At 41.0% G+C, this 19787-nt stretch overlaps 3 protein-coding genes across 5 annotated transcripts in view; 2 read left to right on the top strand and 1 right to left on the bottom strand.

Moving 5' to 3' along the window:
• The window catches only part of LOC102225363 (dolichyl-diphosphooligosaccharide--protein glycosyltransferase subunit STT3B-like), a 28161-nt gene extending 16090 nt beyond the window's left edge, over window positions 1-12071 (top strand). Inside the window, exons 4-16 of the mRNA XM_014470409.2 lie at window positions 376-441; window positions 1627-1726; window positions 2604-2702; window positions 2956-3102; window positions 6452-6500; window positions 6631-6785; window positions 7514-7725; window positions 8173-8360; window positions 8444-8615; window positions 9730-9903; window positions 9980-10093; window positions 10192-10401; window positions 11126-12071. Coding sequence (XP_014325895.1) covers window positions 376-441; window positions 1627-1726; window positions 2604-2702; window positions 2956-3102; window positions 6452-6500; window positions 6631-6785; window positions 7514-7725; window positions 8173-8360; window positions 8444-8615; window positions 9730-9903; window positions 9980-10093; window positions 10192-10401; window positions 11126-11206 — 1767 coding nt within the window. The 3' untranslated portion in view covers window positions 11207-12071. The remainder of the gene's footprint in view (window positions 1-375; window positions 442-1626; window positions 1727-2603; window positions 2703-2955; window positions 3103-6451; window positions 6501-6630; window positions 6786-7513; window positions 7726-8172; window positions 8361-8443; window positions 8616-9729; window positions 9904-9979; window positions 10094-10191; window positions 10402-11125) is intronic.
• Window positions 12072-12348: 277 nt separating this feature from the next.
• On the bottom strand, window positions 12349-15405 carry kiaa1143 (KIAA1143 ortholog). 2 transcript variants are annotated; one of them, XM_005803471.3, is made up of 3 exons: window positions 15206-15405; window positions 13620-13761; window positions 12349-13521 (listed from the first exon to the last, which is right to left on the bottom strand). In XM_005803471.3, the coding sequence occupies exons 1-3, from the start codon at window positions 15317-15319 to the stop codon at window positions 13304-13306; spliced, it is 474 nt and encodes a 157-aa protein (XP_005803528.1). In that variant the 5' UTR covers window positions 15320-15405; the 3' UTR covers window positions 12349-13303. The 2 variants fall into 2 exon arrangements, with proteins under 2 accessions (XP_005803528.1, XP_005803527.1); XM_005803470.3 differs by having other exon boundaries at window positions 13611-13761; window positions 15206-15404.
• A 1003-nt stretch (window positions 15406-16408) lies between these two features.
• On the top strand, window positions 16409-18520 carry LOC102230988 (transmembrane protein 42-like). Of its 2 annotated transcripts, none has more exons than XM_023330458.1 (3): window positions 16409-16578; window positions 17520-17588; window positions 17675-18520. In XM_023330458.1, the coding sequence occupies exons 1-3, from the start codon at window positions 16417-16419 to the stop codon at window positions 17816-17818; spliced, it is 375 nt and encodes a 124-aa protein (XP_023186226.1). In that variant the 5' UTR covers window positions 16409-16416; the 3' UTR covers window positions 17819-18520. The 2 variants fall into 2 exon arrangements, with proteins under 2 accessions (XP_023186226.1, XP_014325894.1); XM_014470408.2 differs by having other exon boundaries at window positions 17442-17588.
• Window positions 18521-19787: the final 1267 nt, after the last annotated feature.

The raw sequence follows: 19787 nt of genomic DNA, 5'->3' as shown, positions 1-19787 counted from the left end.
GTAAAAACAGGATTCCATTGTTCCATGTTGACTATGATGAAGTTGACTCTATTAGTCTTTTCACCTTCCTCATTGACTCTTTCTGTACTTTTTTAACCTCACCTCCTCCATCATTGCAGCAGCAGCTCTAACCTGAGTCACTTAGTCAGGCCTCGTTAACCCTGTTATGGCCTCATTAGCCACTGCAGGGGGAAAATGTGCAAGACACGGCGCCTAACTTTGTATCAGTCATTAAAAAAAGGAGAAACATGATGAATAATTCAACAGTTGGACATGCTGCAACAGAACAAAGTCCTAAAGTATGGAGTAGCTCAGGCTAATGGAAGCTTTTCATGTAGGTGTGTGTGTGTTAATGCTCTCATTTGTGCACTGCAGGTAAAGTCAGTCAAAACTGGATCTGTCTTCTGGGCCATTGGCTGTTGCCTGTCGTACTTCTACATGGTGAGGACTCGCACACAAATGCTTCTTATAGTTTTATTTATTTTTTGTTTGTTTCATGACCGTAAATGAGTTATTGGTCACTTCTGTTGTGATCACAGTACTCAGATTTTCTGTTTCTGTCTTTAATCACAAGAAAACATTTACACTGCCTCATTAAAGTATTAATAACCAAGGATCTTGTTAATACAAGGAAAAAAGGGTCAGTTCATATTCAAATATGTACTTCTTGAATGTAATCCATTTTTTTTCAGTCTGATTCAATATAAAATTGCAAATTAGAGTTCAGTTCCACACCGTTCACTTGACATGACTCATGATGCTGATCAGGACCAGGCAGGAAGGGATGGCCGCGTTAGGGAGTGGATCAAAGTGTCACTTGTGCTTTTTTAAATCACCAGAAATCCCCAAAGTGATTCTGAGAGTTGTTGAATATGAGCTTCAAACCACAAACCTTGAATGAAAGTGTGAGCCAGTCATATTGACACTCCAGAACAGTCACTCTGGCTCATCTTTCCCCCTACAAAAAGTCAGTGTCATCATATTTCTCACAGTCTGTGAAGCCCTGAATCCCAAGCATGGAAAGTCTCTCTCTCTTTTTTTTTTTTTAGGATGATTAAGTTGAATCTGCAATATGTAAATATTTATTACAACTTCCACTATGACCTCACAGTATAATGTGAGTCAGATAACCAGTGAAAAAAATAAAAGCTTTAATAGAAAACTTTTTTGTTGAGAGGCAAATTTTTCTAAATAGTTGTTTTTGTGATGCCTCTTGTGGCAAGAAGAGGTATGGCACAAAGATGCATTCTTCTGTGCAGTAAAGGTAGAAAGACATGGCACAACACATTGCCCACCCAACCAACTGCAATAAAAGGACAGGGCAAAATAAAAATCTACTCTAAATTTGTTTGATGACAATACAGATCTGATGAGTCTGGCAGTAATCAGGCCTGGATGTGAAAAGTAAAGTTGAACTCAGATTTCTAAATTGCGCTTAATCGCAGCTAATTCATTATTTAACATAGAGGTTGTTACCTTTTCACTGGTTGTTCTTTTTTTTTGGCTCTTTTCTCTTCATAAACGAATGCTTTTAATCTATTGGTGATATGTGAGAACAAGCAGTTTGTCATTGACATCTCAGGCGATGCTCTGAATGAAGTAAATATGTTGTGCTGTGTGTGGCAGGTGTCAGCCTGGGGCGGATACGTGTTCATCATCAACCTGATTCCTCTTCACGTGTTTGTCCTCCTGCTAATGCAGCGCTTCAGTAAGAGAGTCTACATAGGTGAGAAGCAGCAGAGAGACAAGCTCTGCAAAAATCATCCTATCTGTTTGTATTAAAAGCATAAACTGAATGTTTGTTGGGTTAGCTTTGCATGCTTAGCAACTCCACTAGCAGAGAAAGTACTGAAAGGGTGAGTATTCAGGAGAATGTTTCCTCTACGCCCTTCTGTTCATCCAGAATGTTTCCTGGATGAACTCAGTGTAGAGCTCTAGATGCTCCGGAAATCAATTGAATTAGATTTTCATTGAGTACAGAAAAAATAGAAATATGATTTTACTCAATTTCATAATCAGAAAAATCCTTTATTATCCAAAAGGGAAATTAAATATCATAACTTGTCATGCATGCATCTTCAAAGAGTTGCTGTGGATGGTGCAAGCCTTTCTGGTAGCAGTCAGTTTTGCAGCAAATCTGAAGTGGCCTCTGACTGAAGACAGTTATAATATTCAATAGGAACATGTCTGTCGTTGGCAAGCACTGCTTATCCATTTCATTTGCTTTTGTCATTTCTCTTTAAATCTGTACTTTCTGTTTGCTCCGGGGCAACAGCTTTTATTAACATAATTTACCAGGACAATCTCCAGTGTGGGATGAAGATCAGTCAGCCAGGTGTGCTTGATCAGCCGCGCCTAGCTACCTTTTTTGTGTAATATCCTATGAAAGCCGCCATATTGGACCACACCCAGCTTTTCCACTTTGACTGTTTTTCCCCAGTCATTTCTTTCTATTCACCTCAGGTATATTGAAATCATTTTTAGAACCGGAGAGTGGCCAACTCATATAAAACCTAAAGTCAATACAGGGTGTATTTATTTATTGATTTACTATAGGTGTATCTGTGCTGGTGGTTTAATCATTAACCTGCTTGTCTCTGCAGCATACAGCACCTTCTACATCTTGGGCCTGATCCTGTCTATGCAGATCCCCTTCGTGGGCTTTCAGCCAATCAGAACAAGCGAACACATGGCAGCAGCAGGTACATGACCAATCAGAGCGAGTGACGGAGGAAGTTGTATTTAAACAACTTTCCCTGCTGATGAATGTTAATCCTAGTGTCACATGTCAGATTATAGTTTTATAAAAGTCTTTTAGAACTTTAAATGAAGATTACATCACAGTTTGAATCTTGTAATAACATAACTACAGTATGTTCAGATTGAGTCCTCATTTGTCATTTTGTTGGATGGAATATTGCAGCGTTCCTAATGTTTTGCTCCTTTTGCCTGTAGGCGTGTTTGTTCTGCTGCAGGTCTACGCCTTCCTGCAGTATCTGAAGGACCGACTGACCAAGCAGGAGTTCCAGACACTCTTCTTCCTGGGAGTTTCTCTGGCTGCTGGGGTGGTTTTCCTTTCTGTCATCTACCTAACATACACAGGTAGGTGGGGCTTTAAAAAAAATAGATATTTTTGCTTTGCACTAGAAACAAAATCTGGATAAATATTTTACTGCTGGTGCTTTGTAGCTAAAGATTCACAGCTTTAGACTCTTTCACTAAATATTTCTGTTGTAATCCAACAGAAATAAGACTTCTCTGGAATCCCTCTGACCATTCATAGATCACAAGATTTTCAAGAAGAATAATGGTGGAGAAACTATGCTTAAGATTTTCATAACATACCTCACCTTAATCATGCCTTCTGGGTCTTGTTTATGCATGTTCAGGAATGTCTCAAAAAATTAGAATGTCAGAAAAAAGATTCATACATTTTTATCACTCATTTTAGAAAGTGAAACTCATTTTATGCACATTCTTTGCATATAGTGAAATATTTCACGCCTTTATTTCTTGTCATTTTGATTATCGCTTACAAATAATGAAAATTCAGTGTCTCCGAAAATTAGAGTATTGTGAAAAAGTTAGAATCATGGAGTCCCAATAAGTAAGGCTGTTTACACACCTGATAGGCCAGTAGATTCGCTTCGAGTGCAGACCAAAATTGCAACATTTGTTCTATTTTTAGCTGCTTTGGTTCTCTTTCACACTTCACCAAGAACCACTGAAGGAAATGACATGAAAACCTCTGATAAAGACATGAGCACAACTTTCTTTTTCACAGAACGTAAAAATAATGGAGTGGCATCAGACTTTAGTGGTTGTAGGATTTGGTTTTGTAAAAGACCATGAACCATTTCTCCCTCTAGTGCTAGACTCACGCATTTGTTTTGGTTGCATTTACCCAGAATGCCCTGAGCTATTGTCCACTTCTTCCTTTTGGAGTGGTATCCAGTCAGCTTGGCATTCAAGATGATTCACCGCACCAGAGTTTACGTCAACCGAATTGAGACGTAAGGTTGTAGATGGACCAGAGTTAGATTTGTATTTTTTTTTTGGTCTGCATCAGAGTTTGATTATGCATTCGCACCTTCTCAAACAAACTGAACTTTGACTTAGTGAAAATGCCTGCAGAGGTTTCCAAAGCCTCTAAATGGTGAAAAAAGTTATTGACATCCTACATAAGGAGAAGAAGCCACAAAAGCTTTTGTAGCTTCTGAAGAAGCTGGTTGTTCAGAATACTGCATCCAAGCACAGTCATAGCAAGGAAGGAAAAAGTGTAAATCTGCACCAGGACAGGGAGAATTGCAGCCTTGACAGGACTGATGAGCAGAATCCATTCACAAATTTTGGGGATCTTCACAAGGAATGGACTGAGGATTAAATACCTGCTAGGTTCAGATGAATCCCATACATGGGCTACAAATGTTCTGTTCTTGGTGTCAAACCAGAGAGAACGCCTGAAGCCTCTTACCTGAGCTAAAGAGAAAATGAACTGGATGGTTGCTTAGTGGTCCAAAGTCCTCTCTTCAGATGAAGGGTTTCATTTAATTTCAAATATTAATGTCCCAGAGTCTGGAGGACCAGAGTCTATGTTAGTCTAAGTCCAGAGTGAGGTTTCCACTGTCAGGGACGGTTTGGGGCGCCAGATATGAGTTTCACTTTCTGAATCGACTGACAAAAAGTATGGAACTTTCTCAACGTGTTCATTACTGTAGATGTGTGCCTATATATCCTGTTGCTGGCTGGTTGCACAAACCATCACCCCCTCGACCCGCTAAGCTAACTCGTCCGTCGATGGTCAACCTCGAGCTCGTTTGACAAATCACTGGCGTAACAGAGGCGTAATGACTTCTACCTGCCCTGCCTCATGGAGATGGCTAACAGGCACTTTAATCCAGTGTTTTGTTAAAGGGGTTCTATGAGATCACCCTGAAAACCTGAGATTAAACGGCTGCCGTTGTATTTAGTTTGGATGATGAAGCTAATTGTCTGGCAAAAGCTAATGCGGAGCTGAAGAGCGCTTTAGTCCATTCCTGTTCATGCCGCAGAGTCGTGCTGCGAGGGAACAACTCTGGAATTAGCGAGCAAAGGTTGTTTTGATAGCAATTACCATGATGGGGCTTTTACCCTGTCAGTGATAATGGGTCTGCTTTTTCAGCTGGTAACTCAGGCACAACAACAAGCTCACTACAGCCAAATCACTCAGTTCTAACAGCTCAGGAACGACAAAACGAGGTGAACACTCTGCCGGCCGCTTCTCTTCTTAGCTGGCAAAATGCTGTTAAAATACTTTTTGTTCCACACGGAGCCTGTTCTCATTCTTAACACATTTATGCTAATGACATAAACAAAATAATAAACCCCTTGGAGAGAAGGGCAGCCATTTACAAATATACAACACAAATATGATACTTTGTTTTCCCCCCACACACTTTTACGACCTGTTCTTGCTAAATCGAATCTAAAATCTAATCTGTGTTTAAAAATGTATGCTGTTTTTACTGTTTCTGCACAAATCATCTAGTTATGACAAGCTGCTAATCAGAACCATAACTGCACAGGTGCTACAGCACTGAAGCAGTTTGCTCAAAGAATTAGCAGCTATTTCTGTTCAGATAAAACACAATCATCCTTATTATTTAGCCCTCTACCCTGTCATTGGTAGTACAAATATTTGATTTATGGGATCTAGAAATGATGTGTTTTAGAAATAAAGTATCACATGTATTAATTATGCAGCAGGTGGCAAAGACTTAGCTCAGTGAGGAAGGAAACACACAGATAGTGTGTTGGCATAAAACACTTTTAGTGCCCAGTTTGGACCAGATTACTGCTAGAACAGATTAGAATTTGTGCTCAAACCAAAATGTTTCTAAGTGACCTTTTGTTGATCAACTAATATAACACAACCACATGTATCAGTATACTTTAAACTAGACTTTAAAGTAGTTTCAGAGTGTGGAACATGACCAGCTTCCTCCTGAAACACAAACGCAACAAGAGGGTAATAAACATTAGTTGCTATTAGCAACCTTGTTTTACTTATTGGACCGATACCGATATGTTAAATGATTAATATGGGATTGATACAACAAGTTAAAAAGCAACTTATATTGGATCCATACCGATATCTAAAAAAATTACTTATATCTGATCAATGCTGATATATCGTGTACCCCTAATCTCAGAGGCGTCGTCTTTATTCCATGTTATCTTTAGAAAACATGGAATAGGTTGCCATGGTGACACATGCAGCCTGTAGATCACATTGCATATGCTGCAGTGTCAGACATGTTGATGTTCACCTGCGCGGTGGGTCTTCCCATGCAGGCAGATAAACTACTGTATAGATGTCACACCACTGGCACACACCCTGCAGTGTGTGTTCATGCTGGTGTGTCTGTGAGTGTAGCATTTAGCTCAAACATTGTGTGTGTTTCCCCTCCAGGGTACATTGCTCCATGGAGCGGCCGGTTCTACTCCCTGTGGGACACCGGGTGAGTTCTCACAGTCCTGACCTCAGCCCTGCCGATTCAAGACATTCCTGTCTGTAGAATAACATTCATGGGGGGAGATAAAGTGGAAGAAGAGCATCTAAAGGCTGCTGCTGATGTCTCTACTTCACAGTTACGCTAAGATCCACATTCCTATCATAGCCTCAGTGTCGGAGCATCAGCCCACCACCTGGGTCTCGTTCTTCTTCGACCTCCACATCCTGGTCTGTACGTTCCCCGCTGGCCTCTGGTTCTGCATCAGGAACATTAATGATGAACGCGTCTTTGGTAAGCTCACGTCAGAACATCGACATGCTGTTTACAGCAGAGGTCCTGAACCTGGCAGCCAGAGTTATCATCAGAACTACTATGACGATTTTTAAGCAAAGTTGGTGTTTCCTGACAGAAAGTGAAGTAGGTTCCAGTAGAAAGCTGTTATGTAGTTACCATCACTGCAAGCAAACTGTTAGGAGAGGGAGCTCTGTCGTTTCACAGTGACTGCCTGTGGAATTGTGCCATATAAAGGGCCATATAAAGATTATGGATGACCTTAGAGGACCGGTAAAGGCAGAGTGTATTTATAAAACTATCCATGAAAGCTGCAGTTTGTAACTTTTAGAAAACCCCCCATTGTTTTAAAGATTTGTTGAAACTATTACCATCCTGTGACAGTATGTTATGGAACAGATAATCTGTGAAAAAATGGAGCTTCTCTGTCTTCTCCCAGAGCTAATTGGAAACAACCAATCAGAGCCAGGAGGCGGGGCTTATCGCCGTCTTTTTCTCTAGCTATCTATCTCTCTCTGTCTTTTTTTTGTGGCATTTAGCAAATAGTAATAATTGAAGTAATTCTAACTGACCTGAAACAAGAGAAGTTTGGTCTGATGTAACTTCAGACAGTAAGGAATAAAAAGTGTTTTTGTCTTTTTTAAAAATTATTATCTTTCAAGAGTATGTAAACTTGTGGTTTCATCTATAGCTCAGTGCCTCTAACCTCGTCTGCCTCCTGCCTCCAGTGGCGCTGTACGCCATCAGTGCCGTGTACTTCGCCGGCGTCATGGTGCGCCTGATGCTCACTCTGACCCCGGTGGTGTGCATGCTGTCGGCCGTGGCCTTCTCCAGCGTTTTCGAGCATTACCTGGGCGACGACATGAAGAGACAGAGTCCGCCCGCCGAGGACAGCAGCGACGAGGACGACAGGAAGAACGCAGGAAACCTCTATGATAAGGTGAGGGGCCGCTGGGGGACCGAGGTGTGCAGCCTTACCCATGATTGGCCAGCTAGCTGTTGTTTTGAAGTGAATGCAAAGTTAGAAAATAAATCTGTTGAGCCCAGAACTCCTCAAGAAGCTGTTTTAGCTTCATCTGGTTAAATAATGCAAAAAAAAATCTAACATCTTCTGTTCAGCACATTTTGCTATTTCTAATATTGTAAAAAAAAAAGGCATAAAGTGGTTAAATGAAAAATCTGCAGAATGTAAAAAATGTTTGTCTGAATAATCTATGGCTAATATAGCAGTTAGCTCTAAAAAATATCTAAAAAGCCATTTTAGGATTTTTATGACATCTGATCCAACATGACAGTTGAAGTGATTGATAACCAGCTGCTTTCTGCTGCATGTGTGTAATAATCCTACTGGACCTCCACTAACCTGTCCTGACTGCACCCCCTGCAGGCCGGCAAGGTGAGGAAACACGTGTCTGAGCAGGAGAAGCCAGAGGAGGGCCTGGGCCCCAACATTAAGTCCATCGTCACCATGCTGATGCTCATGCTGCTCATGATGTTCGCCGTCCACTGCACCTGGGTCACCAGCAATGCCTACTCCAGCCCCAGCGTGGTGCTGGCGTCCTACAACCACGACGGGTACGCCGAATCGCAAGCCGGGGTCGTTGGCGGGGGGATCAAAGCAAGCACATGGATGACATGTTTCCGTCTGTCCCGGTCAGGTCCCGGAACATCCTGGACGACTTCCGGGAGGCGTACTACTGGCTGAGGCAGAACACGGACGAACACGCCAGAGTGATGTCATGGTGGGACTACGGCTACCAGATAGCAGGCATGGCCAACCGGACCACTCTGGTGGACAACAACACCTGGAACAACAGCCACATCGCTCTGGTGAGAGCCGCCTCTGCTTCCACACAGCTTTTCATTAAAGACCCTCCAAATGATGATAAATAACCCTACAGATCCCCCACATGGTGAATCCTCTAACAGAAGTATAATTAAGGGAGCAGCATCTTGTGGTTTTCAGCCACATGGTCACATTTTATATAAAAATTAAATGGCTGTTAACTTCAGTTGTTATATATCACGTTACTTCAAAGAAATTTGACTTTGTTATTCAGCGCCTTGAAACTGGGCCTCTGTTTCTTTAAGAAGCTCCTGCATTTTCTGAAACTCCGCCTCCAGGACGTCCTCACAACACGGCTCTTCTATTAACCCTTTAATGTTTTTATCAGTTTCACTGAGAAGTAGCTCAGCTGATGCTCAGTTCCACCAGGTGTTTGCTAATTGCTGTTGGCTAGTCTGAAGGAGACTCTCATAGAAACATTTCAAGCCTTTATTTCTTGAAACTTTGATCATTATAGTTTACAGAGAATGAAAACCCAAACTTTGTCTCAGACATTTAGAATATACTTCATAGAATAACTAGGAAACTGATGGTTTTCACACATAAATCAGCAAATGAATTCCAAACACCTGCTGAGGCTTCCTGAACCTCTAAACTTCTCTGAGTCAGTAGGACACACTGACTGAGTAAATGTCCACAAGAAGAAGCTGTGTTGAATTTAAGCATATTAACAGAAAATTAAGTGGAAGGAAAAAGTGTGGATGGATAATCACATACTTAAGAGCATTGTCAAACAGACTCCATTTAAACATTTTTGGGGAGCTTTGCAAGGAGTGAACACCGTATTATTAGTCAAAGGAACACAGACTGCTACAGAAGATCCTTCCTTACGCACAGCTGGAACCTTCTGGAACGATTCTTGGAAGAAAAATAAATAACAAATTCCTACAAGATCAAACTATCAGATTATTATTGGGTTGAATAAAATCTGCTTTAAGGTCCTTCATCCGTTAATGAACGGCGGTTTGGTTTCAACGTGGTGGACGCTCTGAGAATGAAGTGTGCCGTCTTCATCATCCTCCACCAAGAGGAAGATGTGTTCGCCCTGTGGCTGAACAATGAGTGTGTGCTCAGTGTGGTGTGTGTGCTCTGATGCAGGTGGGCAAAGCAATGTCGTCCAACGAGTCGGCAGCCTATGACATCATGAGGTCTCTGGACGTGGACTATGTCCTGATCATCTTCGGCGGGGTGATCGGTTACTCAGGGGACGACATCAACAAGTTCTTATGGATGGTTCGCATTGCTGAGGGGGAGCACCCAAAGGACATCAGGGTAAGTTGACCTCTGACCCCGCAGGTATCAAGACTTTTTTTATCGCTTTTCTGACCCGACCCCGCTCTGACCACAGGAGAGCGACTACTTCACCCCCCAGGGAGAGTTCCGGGTGGACAAGGCCGGCTCACCCACGCTGCTCAACTGCCTCATGTACAAGATGTCCTACTACCGCTTCGGAGAGATGCAGGTACCGGCTGCTTCACCGCGGTTACCACAGCAACCAGTGTCATCAAACCAGAACACCGCCTTTATGTTTTTCTGTTTCTGTTCACGTCTGGTATAAAGCTGGACTTCCGGACCCCTCCCGGCTTCGACCGGACCCGGAACGCCGAGATCGGCAACAAGGACATAAAGCTGAAGCACCTGGAGGAGGCCTTCACCTCCGAGCACTGGCTAGTCCGGATATACAAGGTGAAGAGGCTGGAGAACCGGGACCGGCTGGAGGGCAAGCTGCGCAGCACCGACGTCCTCAGGCAGAAGTACACCTCCAAAAAGGTAAGGGTCAGGGCTACGCTAACGCTAACATGCATTTCATAAGCATCAGTGACAGATTCACCTTCCATCAGGACAATCACAGCAAAACACCAAATATTAACAAGTAGCTTTAGTTTCTACTGCAAATAACTTGGTACTCTTGAAATAAATCAAAACCTATAAGTAACTTTACAATAAGAAGTAGGAGATTGTTTTAAGTAAATAATTTCTTAATATTGATTTTAAATATATAATGCTTCCACTGGTAGATTATTTTACTTATTACAATATATTTTTCCCATGTAATTAATAAATTGAGTTAAAACAAGCTCATATCTGTCTGAAAAGTTACTTGTAAGTTAGTTTTGTCTTATTTCAAGTGAACTTCAACATCTTCACTAGAAACTAGAATAAAAACACTTGGCAAGATTTGGTCTTTTGCAGCTACAGTTAAAATGTCCTAGTCAATGTCCAGACCTAAATGTAATAAATCTGGGAAATATTGACACTCTGACAATCTCTGCCCAATCAGGAAGGCTTAAACAAAATAAAACCACCACAAAAACTATTTTTTTGTAAAAACTAGGAATCATTTTCCATCCAGATCAAAATGATGTCATACTGAAATACAGCACATATATGGTTGCATCATGATTAAATCTAAAAACAAAATGAAAAGGGTTGAATACTTCTGAATAATTTCCACCCTGATGTGTATTTATTGTTTTGTTCTTCCTGTGTGCAGACAGCCAAGAGGAAGCGGGGCTTCATCAGGAACAAGCTGTCCATGAAGAAGGGGAAGAAAATGACCAAGAAGTCTCTGTAGGGAGCTGACCACCAGCAGACCCAGACCGACAGCAGGACAGGAGACCTCCACCCAGAAACACACACACACACACACACACACAGCAGGAGTAAAGACGCAGCAGATCAAGACCAATCAACTTCTCCAGAAGGTTTTGTCTGGAAACGGAGTGCTGCTCATCCATTAGCCAACAGGAGGCGCAGCAGAAACAAAACCATGACCTTTGACCTTCCCTTATTGTAACCGCAGCGGGACGCTAGAGCCAAACGTTAACTGCTCTTCTTTCAGGAACTCATGACAGCTCTCCAGCTCTTCCAGAAGGTTCCTTCAGTCAGACAGGCTGGAAACCAGCCGCCATGTTTCCATCTGCTGAGTCAACACAATTTATCACGCCTCACCGGATTCTGTCACCTTTACTTTAAACGTAGCTCCAAATCCGCGTCCTGCCTGCAGATTTCGATGTTTGTGCAGCATTACCGTGCTTTTTAATTTCCCCCCAGTCACACAGTTCCTCGGTTTCCCTTTTCGCTTCTGGATGCTGCGGTGAAAACCCGTTTGAGTCTTGCCGGAGCCGACTTTACCTCTGCTGTGAGGCTTCTGCCACAACATCCAGCTGTTGGTGTCGGGACAGGCCTCATCAGAAACAGCTGGGTCTTTTCCTCAGCTGCTCTGTTATGGGGGGAAGTATTTATTAGACGGACAGCGGACGGCGCAGAGACTAAAGCGAGCGCGCCCGTCCCGTCCTCATAATGCAAAGTTTTTATCCGGGCTCCATTTTCAGAGAGAAAACGTTCTTCCATCAATTGTAATGATCTGGATGCAGGTGTGGGAGTTGATCATACCTTTTGGAATAAAGAGGTTCAAATAAAGTTTCTTTAACACTTGTTTTTCTTGGACAGTGTGAATTGATCTGGTGTGTTTCAAAGTGGGGCCCATAAGGGGGCGCTGTGGTGACCTCAAAGTTAGAGGGAAGATGAGGGGAAAAAAATGCAAAAAACTCATTTTTATCTTAAATTGACCTGCTTTTCAGCCCTGTTTTTTTTTTTTTTAAATATATCAAATATAAGTTTAAATAATTTAAAATTACTCCTCAAGCAAGAAATGGAAACGTGACAAGAAAAAAACTGGAGGACACTACTGCAAAGAACCACCAGAAAAATTGATCAGATTGACATAAAAATTACATATTTTATGATCCGGAGGGGATTGTGATGAAAAATTACATTAACGGGTCATATTCATATTATATTGTCAGGTAATAAAATATTCCACCACAGAACTCATAGCCAACTAACATCAGACAGTATGAAGCAGCACTTATGAAAAATGATTGTAATAATTATTGGATAGTGAATTAATAAATGAGGTAAAATTCTTTTTTAGTAAATTCATTGGTGCAATTTAAGTGTATTGATTTATTTATTGGGCCATTTATATATTTCAGATTTTATTTGTAACTGAGGTTTGGTCCTCCATGGCGTTCTGCTGCTGTAACACACAGAATGTCTGTACAGACAGACGGGACTCCTGACACGGTGAGCTACAGGCAGCGCTGTGCTGGGTTTCTAAATATGCTTTTATATCTCATCGATGTCCCAGTTTTCCTTCTTTTTTCAGTGGTGCTGATTTCAGAAGGTTTAGACCCAGTTAGAACCTGGAGCAGTGATGCTGGTATTTCTAGTGAAGTTAGAGTCATGGCAGTAGACGGACCAGCGGGCTGATCCGTCTCTACGGTTCGGTCAGGTCTTTAACAATCTGAGGACAGCTGCCAAGGATAATTCTTGTCCACTTGTCTAAAGTGGAAAAAAAAAAAAAAAGTCATTACACAAAATGAACAATGGAGAGATTTAAAAACGCTGAAAAAACTCAGGAGTCTGGCTTTTTACAAGCAACAGAAAGAGTAGAGGAGTTGCTGGAGACGTCAGAGCGGTACCGGATACAGATGAAAGTGTTTGTGGATTTTGTCAGAAATGGTCGCCGGTCCAGACGGGACCAGTTCAGCTGGAGATTTATGAGCAGCAAACAAAGGAGAATAGAGACGTCCTTTCAGACCAAACATGACAACATTTAACTCCTTAACATCACTTCTGGTTTCTATCCCTCACTCCAGTCTTCCATTTAGTCGTTCTCTTCCTCTTCGTCGTCTCCGAATGACAGCAGACTGTTATTTTTAACTTTCTTCCCAGATTTTCTATCTTTGTCCTCGTCCTGCTCTCCTGCTCTGTCCTCCTTCTTCTTCTTGCTGGAGCTGGCAGTGATGCCCTGGAACTTGTCAGAGGACGAGCGCTTGGCTGGTTTCTTGAAGAGAATTTTGCCGTCTGGAGGAGCTTCTTCACCTGTGAACGGGACAGAGAGGAAACGGCGAAGGGTTTTAACGCTGCGAACGCTGCCGCCTCCCGTTCTGTAACTAGAGGAGCGTCCTGACCTTTCTCACCCTCGCCTCCGTCTCGCACTTCGTCCTTGAGCTTCTTCACCTCGTCTGCACTCAGGTCTCCGCTTTTTAGGACCACCACTTGAGGCAGTTCGTCTTCTTTGTCGCTTCCGCTGTCGTCGTCCGGCGTGGGCATCGCCTGACGCTGAGAGAGCGCAGAGAGAAAAAGTTCTGATAAGGTCAAATCTAACATGTTGAGTTTCACTAGAGGGTTGATTGTATAGAATGTTCACCAGGGTTATAAAAGTGTAACTCGAGTTTAGTTTTACTTTTGTTGTGACTTTTTGTCTAATTCAGTTAACTTTTGGAGTGTGCTAGCTAGCTTTTATTAGTTAAATCTTGTTTAATTTTTATTAGTTACCGTAATGGTTTTTTACAAACTGGTTCATTTCTTAGGTGTATTCAAAAGGTCAAAGTATTGTATTGTGATTATGTATACATCCATTGGGTAATAAATACTCAACAGGAGATGGCACTTTCAGAAAATGTATTTAATTATTGTTGAACATCAGCTGAAGTTTTCTCCCAATTTTTTCTGCCTCCATTTTGCCGTCCAGCTTATGTGCTGCCAGGAGGAGAATGGAGAACATTAATCTGCTAACAGTCGACGTTAACTGCTTGTGTGATGGAAAAAAAAAATATATAATTACACGGCATTTTAAAAGGCTAATAAATAAACAAAACAATAATAAACATGTCATATGTTTTTTAAACACCTGATATAATTACGGTTAGTTAAAGGTTTTTTTCCCCAGTAATGATCATTTTTATTTCCGTTAACAAAAATGTTTTCTCAATTTCCGTTTTCATTGTTTGATATACACAGTGCAGCCATTTTACTAGGCTCACCTGTTCAGGTAAACCAGGATGTGCAGAACACCATGTAAGCAGCTAAAGCAAATGAGTCGGATTAGCAGTACTAGCCAAAAACGTATGGTTCCATCCAAGAGGTCTTACTGTGAAATATCGTCTGAGCTGCCCATATATTGAGCTGCTAACATGTCATAAGACCGACATGCAGTAACAGTGAGTCTTCAGTCAGAGGTCTCTTTAGATTTTTTGCAAGACTGACTGCTACTGGAGATCCTTCCTGCTCACAGCATCACCATCTATGAGTCTAACCCTACCCTAACCCTATTTATTTTTGGGATAAATTAAGTAATTTTGAATATAACTAAATTATTACCAAGAAAATAACTTCATCACCAAACATACCTTGGATTTATGGATTTATGGAAGGATAAAAGAGTCTAAAATGGCCCTGCCCACCTCCTGCAGTTACCTGACATGCAGCCCAGTTTAAGAACCGACTGTGTAAATGTTGGTTCTTTTCTTCAGAGACCAAACACTGAAGTAACATTTCATTTCATAATTCATTCCCTTAAGATCCGAATAATTTCTTCCTCTGCTTAATGTGGAAAAAATGCTGATTAGCTGTAATGAGAGGCTGATTAAAAATGTTTCGTCTAAATTTGATAACTAGTTAAATAATTTTGGGGGATGGACAACATCGATTCCCTGTTACTTAATTAGAGATGAAACGGGTCCCAACCTGAAGCTGACTGTGTCCCACTTCTACAGAATCTTACCTTGGTGTCAACATTTGGTCCTTCTTTGAATCCCACGTCGGTTTTAAACTTCTTCAGGAAGGACGGCTCCGCCGGTTTGACCCACGACACGCCGCTGGCTTTCCCTTTATTCATCGTTAAATGATCTACAACAGAAGCTCAGCTAACGGGCTAACCAAACAGCCAAGGCTAATGCACCAAAACATGAACGTGACTACAGGAGCTGCTGTGATTGGTGCAAAACATCGCCGCAATGTGAAAAACCCGGAATACGGAAAACTAGTGACGCTTTCAAAATATAATCATTCATTATTATAAAATTATATTTTAATGCGTTTGTTTTTGTCAATAATCTTGATTAAGAATAGTACGTGCAATTCTACATATTGATCAATCAATCTTTATTGCTGCGTGTGACTTTTCAACTTTGTCCAAAGAAAGTTTTAGCAGATGGAGTTTGTGTTTGGCTTAGTGTAGATATCTATGCACTTATTTATGTAATGATAATTTTAAAATTATATTAATTTTGTAAGCTATTCTACTTTTTTATTTTCAGATATGTGTGTGGAGTCCAACGCTTTTTGCAGACTAACAAAAAACAAAACAAAGCACAATGTATGGTTTCATGTTCATTATCCCATTGAGTTTAAAATCTGATTTATAGAGTTGTTGATAGATACAACCTCAATATAACGAAACGCATTCCATTACATTGGTAGGAGAAGATACCCAGAAATGTTGATATTAATTTTGTTGGATCTTTCTTCTTGTAAATTATAATGCCACTTACCACACTGGAATGAATTGTGTTTTGTTAAATGTAGTCTTAAAAAATTGTGCATTTTTTGTGTAGTAAATCTAATCCATTAATACTGATAAACTGTAATCTAATTATTGGCTTTCCAAGTTTGACAAGTTTATGTATTATCTTTCTGTCCTTGGTCAAATTGTTGATGTCTCCTTAAAACAGTTAGGAGTCCATAAGTTGCAGAGTGTGTGTGGTCTCTGTTTCATATCATAGGTTTCTGGGTATCATGAGGAGCTCTATCGAAAGTATTTTTGCGTGACATTTTTGCCCAGTCACGTGGTAAAAGTGACATTTTGTGACACTTTTGGCTTTCCATGGAGCTCCGCCGTGATACACGGTCTCAAAATGACAATCTGTTGGCATGCTTTTATTGTGAAACTGTCCAGCGCGTGCAGCCGGATTCATCTGTCGGCTTATTTCAAAGATGGAGTTCAGCTCTGTTTACGCGCTGTCAGCGGGCTTTCTGGCCGCTGCTGGCTCTCTGTCTGCGAAGCTAACCCTCGGCGCAGACTACCTGAGGGAGATGTGTGAGTCCGGCCTGAGCGGCTGGACTCAGAGTCCCGGCGGAGCCACACGGTGTGACTGGGTAACAGCCTTTTAAACCTTCCGGGTTCCTTCCTTGAATAAAACTGGTTGTTCCAGTGTGAAGGTTGAAGCTGCGGCGCATATCTTTACATTTGTCAAACATTTTATCTACAGTTTTACCCAAATAAAATTAGAACATTATTTCAGTTATTCGGTACAAAAAAAAAGTTAGATTATTATCTAAACGTTTTTACTATGGCTTATGAAAACGCAAAATTACAATTTTCTGAACGTTTCAACCAAAGCGTCATGGCAGCCGACAAACTGCAAAGAAGGAAAATGTTGCTGAGGAAACTTTCAGAGTGCAGAATCCAATTATTAACACAAAAATAACTGGATGGGAAAAGATGTACAAGCAACAGAGAAAACTGCTGCCTTCAGGTAAAACACAGAGGATTTATGGAGAATCAGAGGAAGATGAGACACCAGAGCCAACAGATTGTTTTAGTCTGAGCGTCTTCAACACTTTAGTAGTCCCACATGCGGATTCCCTCTATTTCATTTTGCATTGATGCAGTCATTTATAATATAAATATATAAAAGCACTCATATATTTGTATCAAAAATATATTTTTTCAAATACATAAATGTGAATTCTAATTTTCATTTTGTTGGTGTTACGTTGTTAAAGAGTCCCTCTTCATTTCAGAATAATTTAGTCAAACTATTGCAGTTTTCAAATTGGAATCTATCCAGTTTGTTTCAGACAGCTCAACTACAGTAAAATCACCCACTTCTCAATTTTTATACAGTGTAAAGGTATCAAAAACAATAAACTGTGTATTAAAAAAACTGTCTTTAATGTTTGACTTGTGATTCTAAGTAGGACTCTACGTAAGTAGCTAACAGTCGCTCTGTTCTCAGCTCCATGTTCCCCTTCGGCTGTTGTGTGGAGTCCTGCTACTCAGTTGTAACACTTTAATGTGGACAATGTTCTCCAAGGCTCTCCGTCACGGCTCTTCTTCAGCAGGGGTCACTGTCACCACCACCGCCTCCAACTTCATCTCCTCTGTAAGCGTTAGCCAGAAGCTCATAGGCTCAAAGTTTCTGTTTGGGAAACCTTCACATTCCTGTTGCATCCCTGTTGGTGTGTCCAGGCTGTCATTGGGAGGCTCATCTTTGGTGAGACTCACAGCACCCTCTGGTGGATGGGCATCTCTCTCACTCTCTGTGGACTGCTGGTGATGCACAGTGCGACTCCTCAAACGTCCCCACAAGAGGCCGAGAAAAAGGACAAGTGATGGATCAGGGAGAGACATTTGTCGAACTTCTCACTGCACTTTAAATTGCACATATTGTTGGACAAAGCGAGACAAGCCAGGAAGCATTCAACACTTAGAATTGGTTTTCAGTGGTTTTTAGAAGACTTGTTTTCCAAGAGGCTGACTGGTACCAGTGACTGCAGTGGGCCCCAAAAGCAGGCCTGTCATGTTTTATCTCTTGTTTGGACTGAGCTGTACGGTAGGAATGGTAAGGAATGTCTCTAGTCTCTAGCATGAGACATGCTAGTGTATGTCTCATGCACTAGTATGAGACAAGCAATGATGTCCTTCTGTCTCCCAATCAATGAACTGTGTTGTATGATGCTAGTTAGCTCCGTACAGTTGTCTGAAGACCCACAGACCTAGAACTGAAGGCTCTAGGTCTATAGGACCTTCTGTTTCCATTGTCTGTTACAGTGGAAACAGACAAAATGTCGTACAGAACCGTTCCGACCAGTGTTCTACAGCTCAGTGGAAATACGGTTTTAGAACTTGAGCTGGGTGACTGATAAGTTACCAATCAGAAACTTGTAAAAGCCCTTTAAATCCTGATCAGTAAAATTAGATTATATTTCCTGTTGACTTGGACTTGTCAGGTTGTGGCTGATGCCTCTAATCAGTGAATACTTGTAATTATTAAATCGTTTAGAATAAAAATAAATTCATACTTTGGTTGTATTATTAGCTTGTGATGAGTTTTTTTTCTTAACAGTTTAACTTGTTCCTATTAGGGATACGTCATCCTTGGCTTTAGAAACAGATTTCATCCAGGAATCCAGGCTGCAGGAAACTGAAAAACTACAATTCACAAAAAGTTCACGTATGAGTTTATTTTGTTCAGGTATGAGAAAGTTCTACAAAATGCTTGCTTTGTTCATGTTTTCACTCCACCTTGTGGTGGCTTTATGCATAGCACTGTGGAAGACATGAGAAAATCACAAAGTCTCAACAAACGTCCCTCACTTAAATCTGCAGGTATTAAATAACATGAGCTCACTGCCACACTGTTGTTCTTAACCTTTGCACAGAGTAAAAAGATAAACGTTGATCAGACAGAAATTTTTTTTAAGTTCAAACCTTCTGTTTCATATACTTTTCTCTTTTTTCCCCAAAATTCAAGTTTGTCTGAAGAAGCAGTTTTATTTTGTAATTAATTTTATTAGTCATATAAAACAGCTTCAGAAGAACAGAGAATATAAATATCTGTATATATTCATTAAGAAATGAAATCACACAACAAAACAGAGGCCGGAAGAGACGATAATGCCGATAATTAAAATGACGTCGATAGTTGTAATTTATCGTACGAGTAATCGATTTATCGTTTATCGCGACAGGCCTAATTATGCATAGTTCTATAGTATCCAGAACCCATTCACCATTTAATTAACATTATTTCATCTAACCAATCAGTTCCAGGTATGTTTCTAAGATTTCATAAACAGAAGGCGTGACACACTCCAACGAACAGAGATCAGATGCTGAAGTGAATCCACTCAGATTAGTCATAATTAAGGATAAGGCACATGATAAGAAACTGTTTTCAGTACTGTGGCTTTTTTTGTCTTATTTCAGAAATAAGTGACAGTCCAGTAGATTACAGGGATCTACTGTTATTTAGCAGTATGATTGCAACTCCACTTAGATTGATGCTTGAGGAAAACATTTGGTTTGTAGTAATTTGGGTCAATTTCTTTGGTCTGAGCAAGTTAACCAGTTTCCAGATGAATCGAGCAGATTTGTTCTGGTGAAGCGCCGCCAACTGTCCGGCATGCTGTCCGTTTATGTTCGCTCTGCAACAATAATTGGATGTCTCAGACGCTTCGCTCGCTCAGTTTTCCCTGTTCCACCAGCAAATTATTTCACTTATAAGATATTTTTCCCATGTTAAAAGTGAAAAAAATCTGCCAGTGGATCCAGTACTTCTTCAGTAAGATATGAGCCTGTT

The sequence above is a fragment of the Xiphophorus maculatus genome, chromosome 3, assembly GCF_002775205.1.
Source record: "Xiphophorus maculatus strain JP 163 A chromosome 3, X_maculatus-5.0-male, whole genome shotgun sequence".
In the NCBI taxonomy this organism is placed as follows: Eukaryota; Metazoa; Chordata; class Actinopteri; order Cyprinodontiformes; family Poeciliidae; genus Xiphophorus; species Xiphophorus maculatus.
This window is presented reverse-complemented; position numbering and strand designations above follow the sequence as displayed.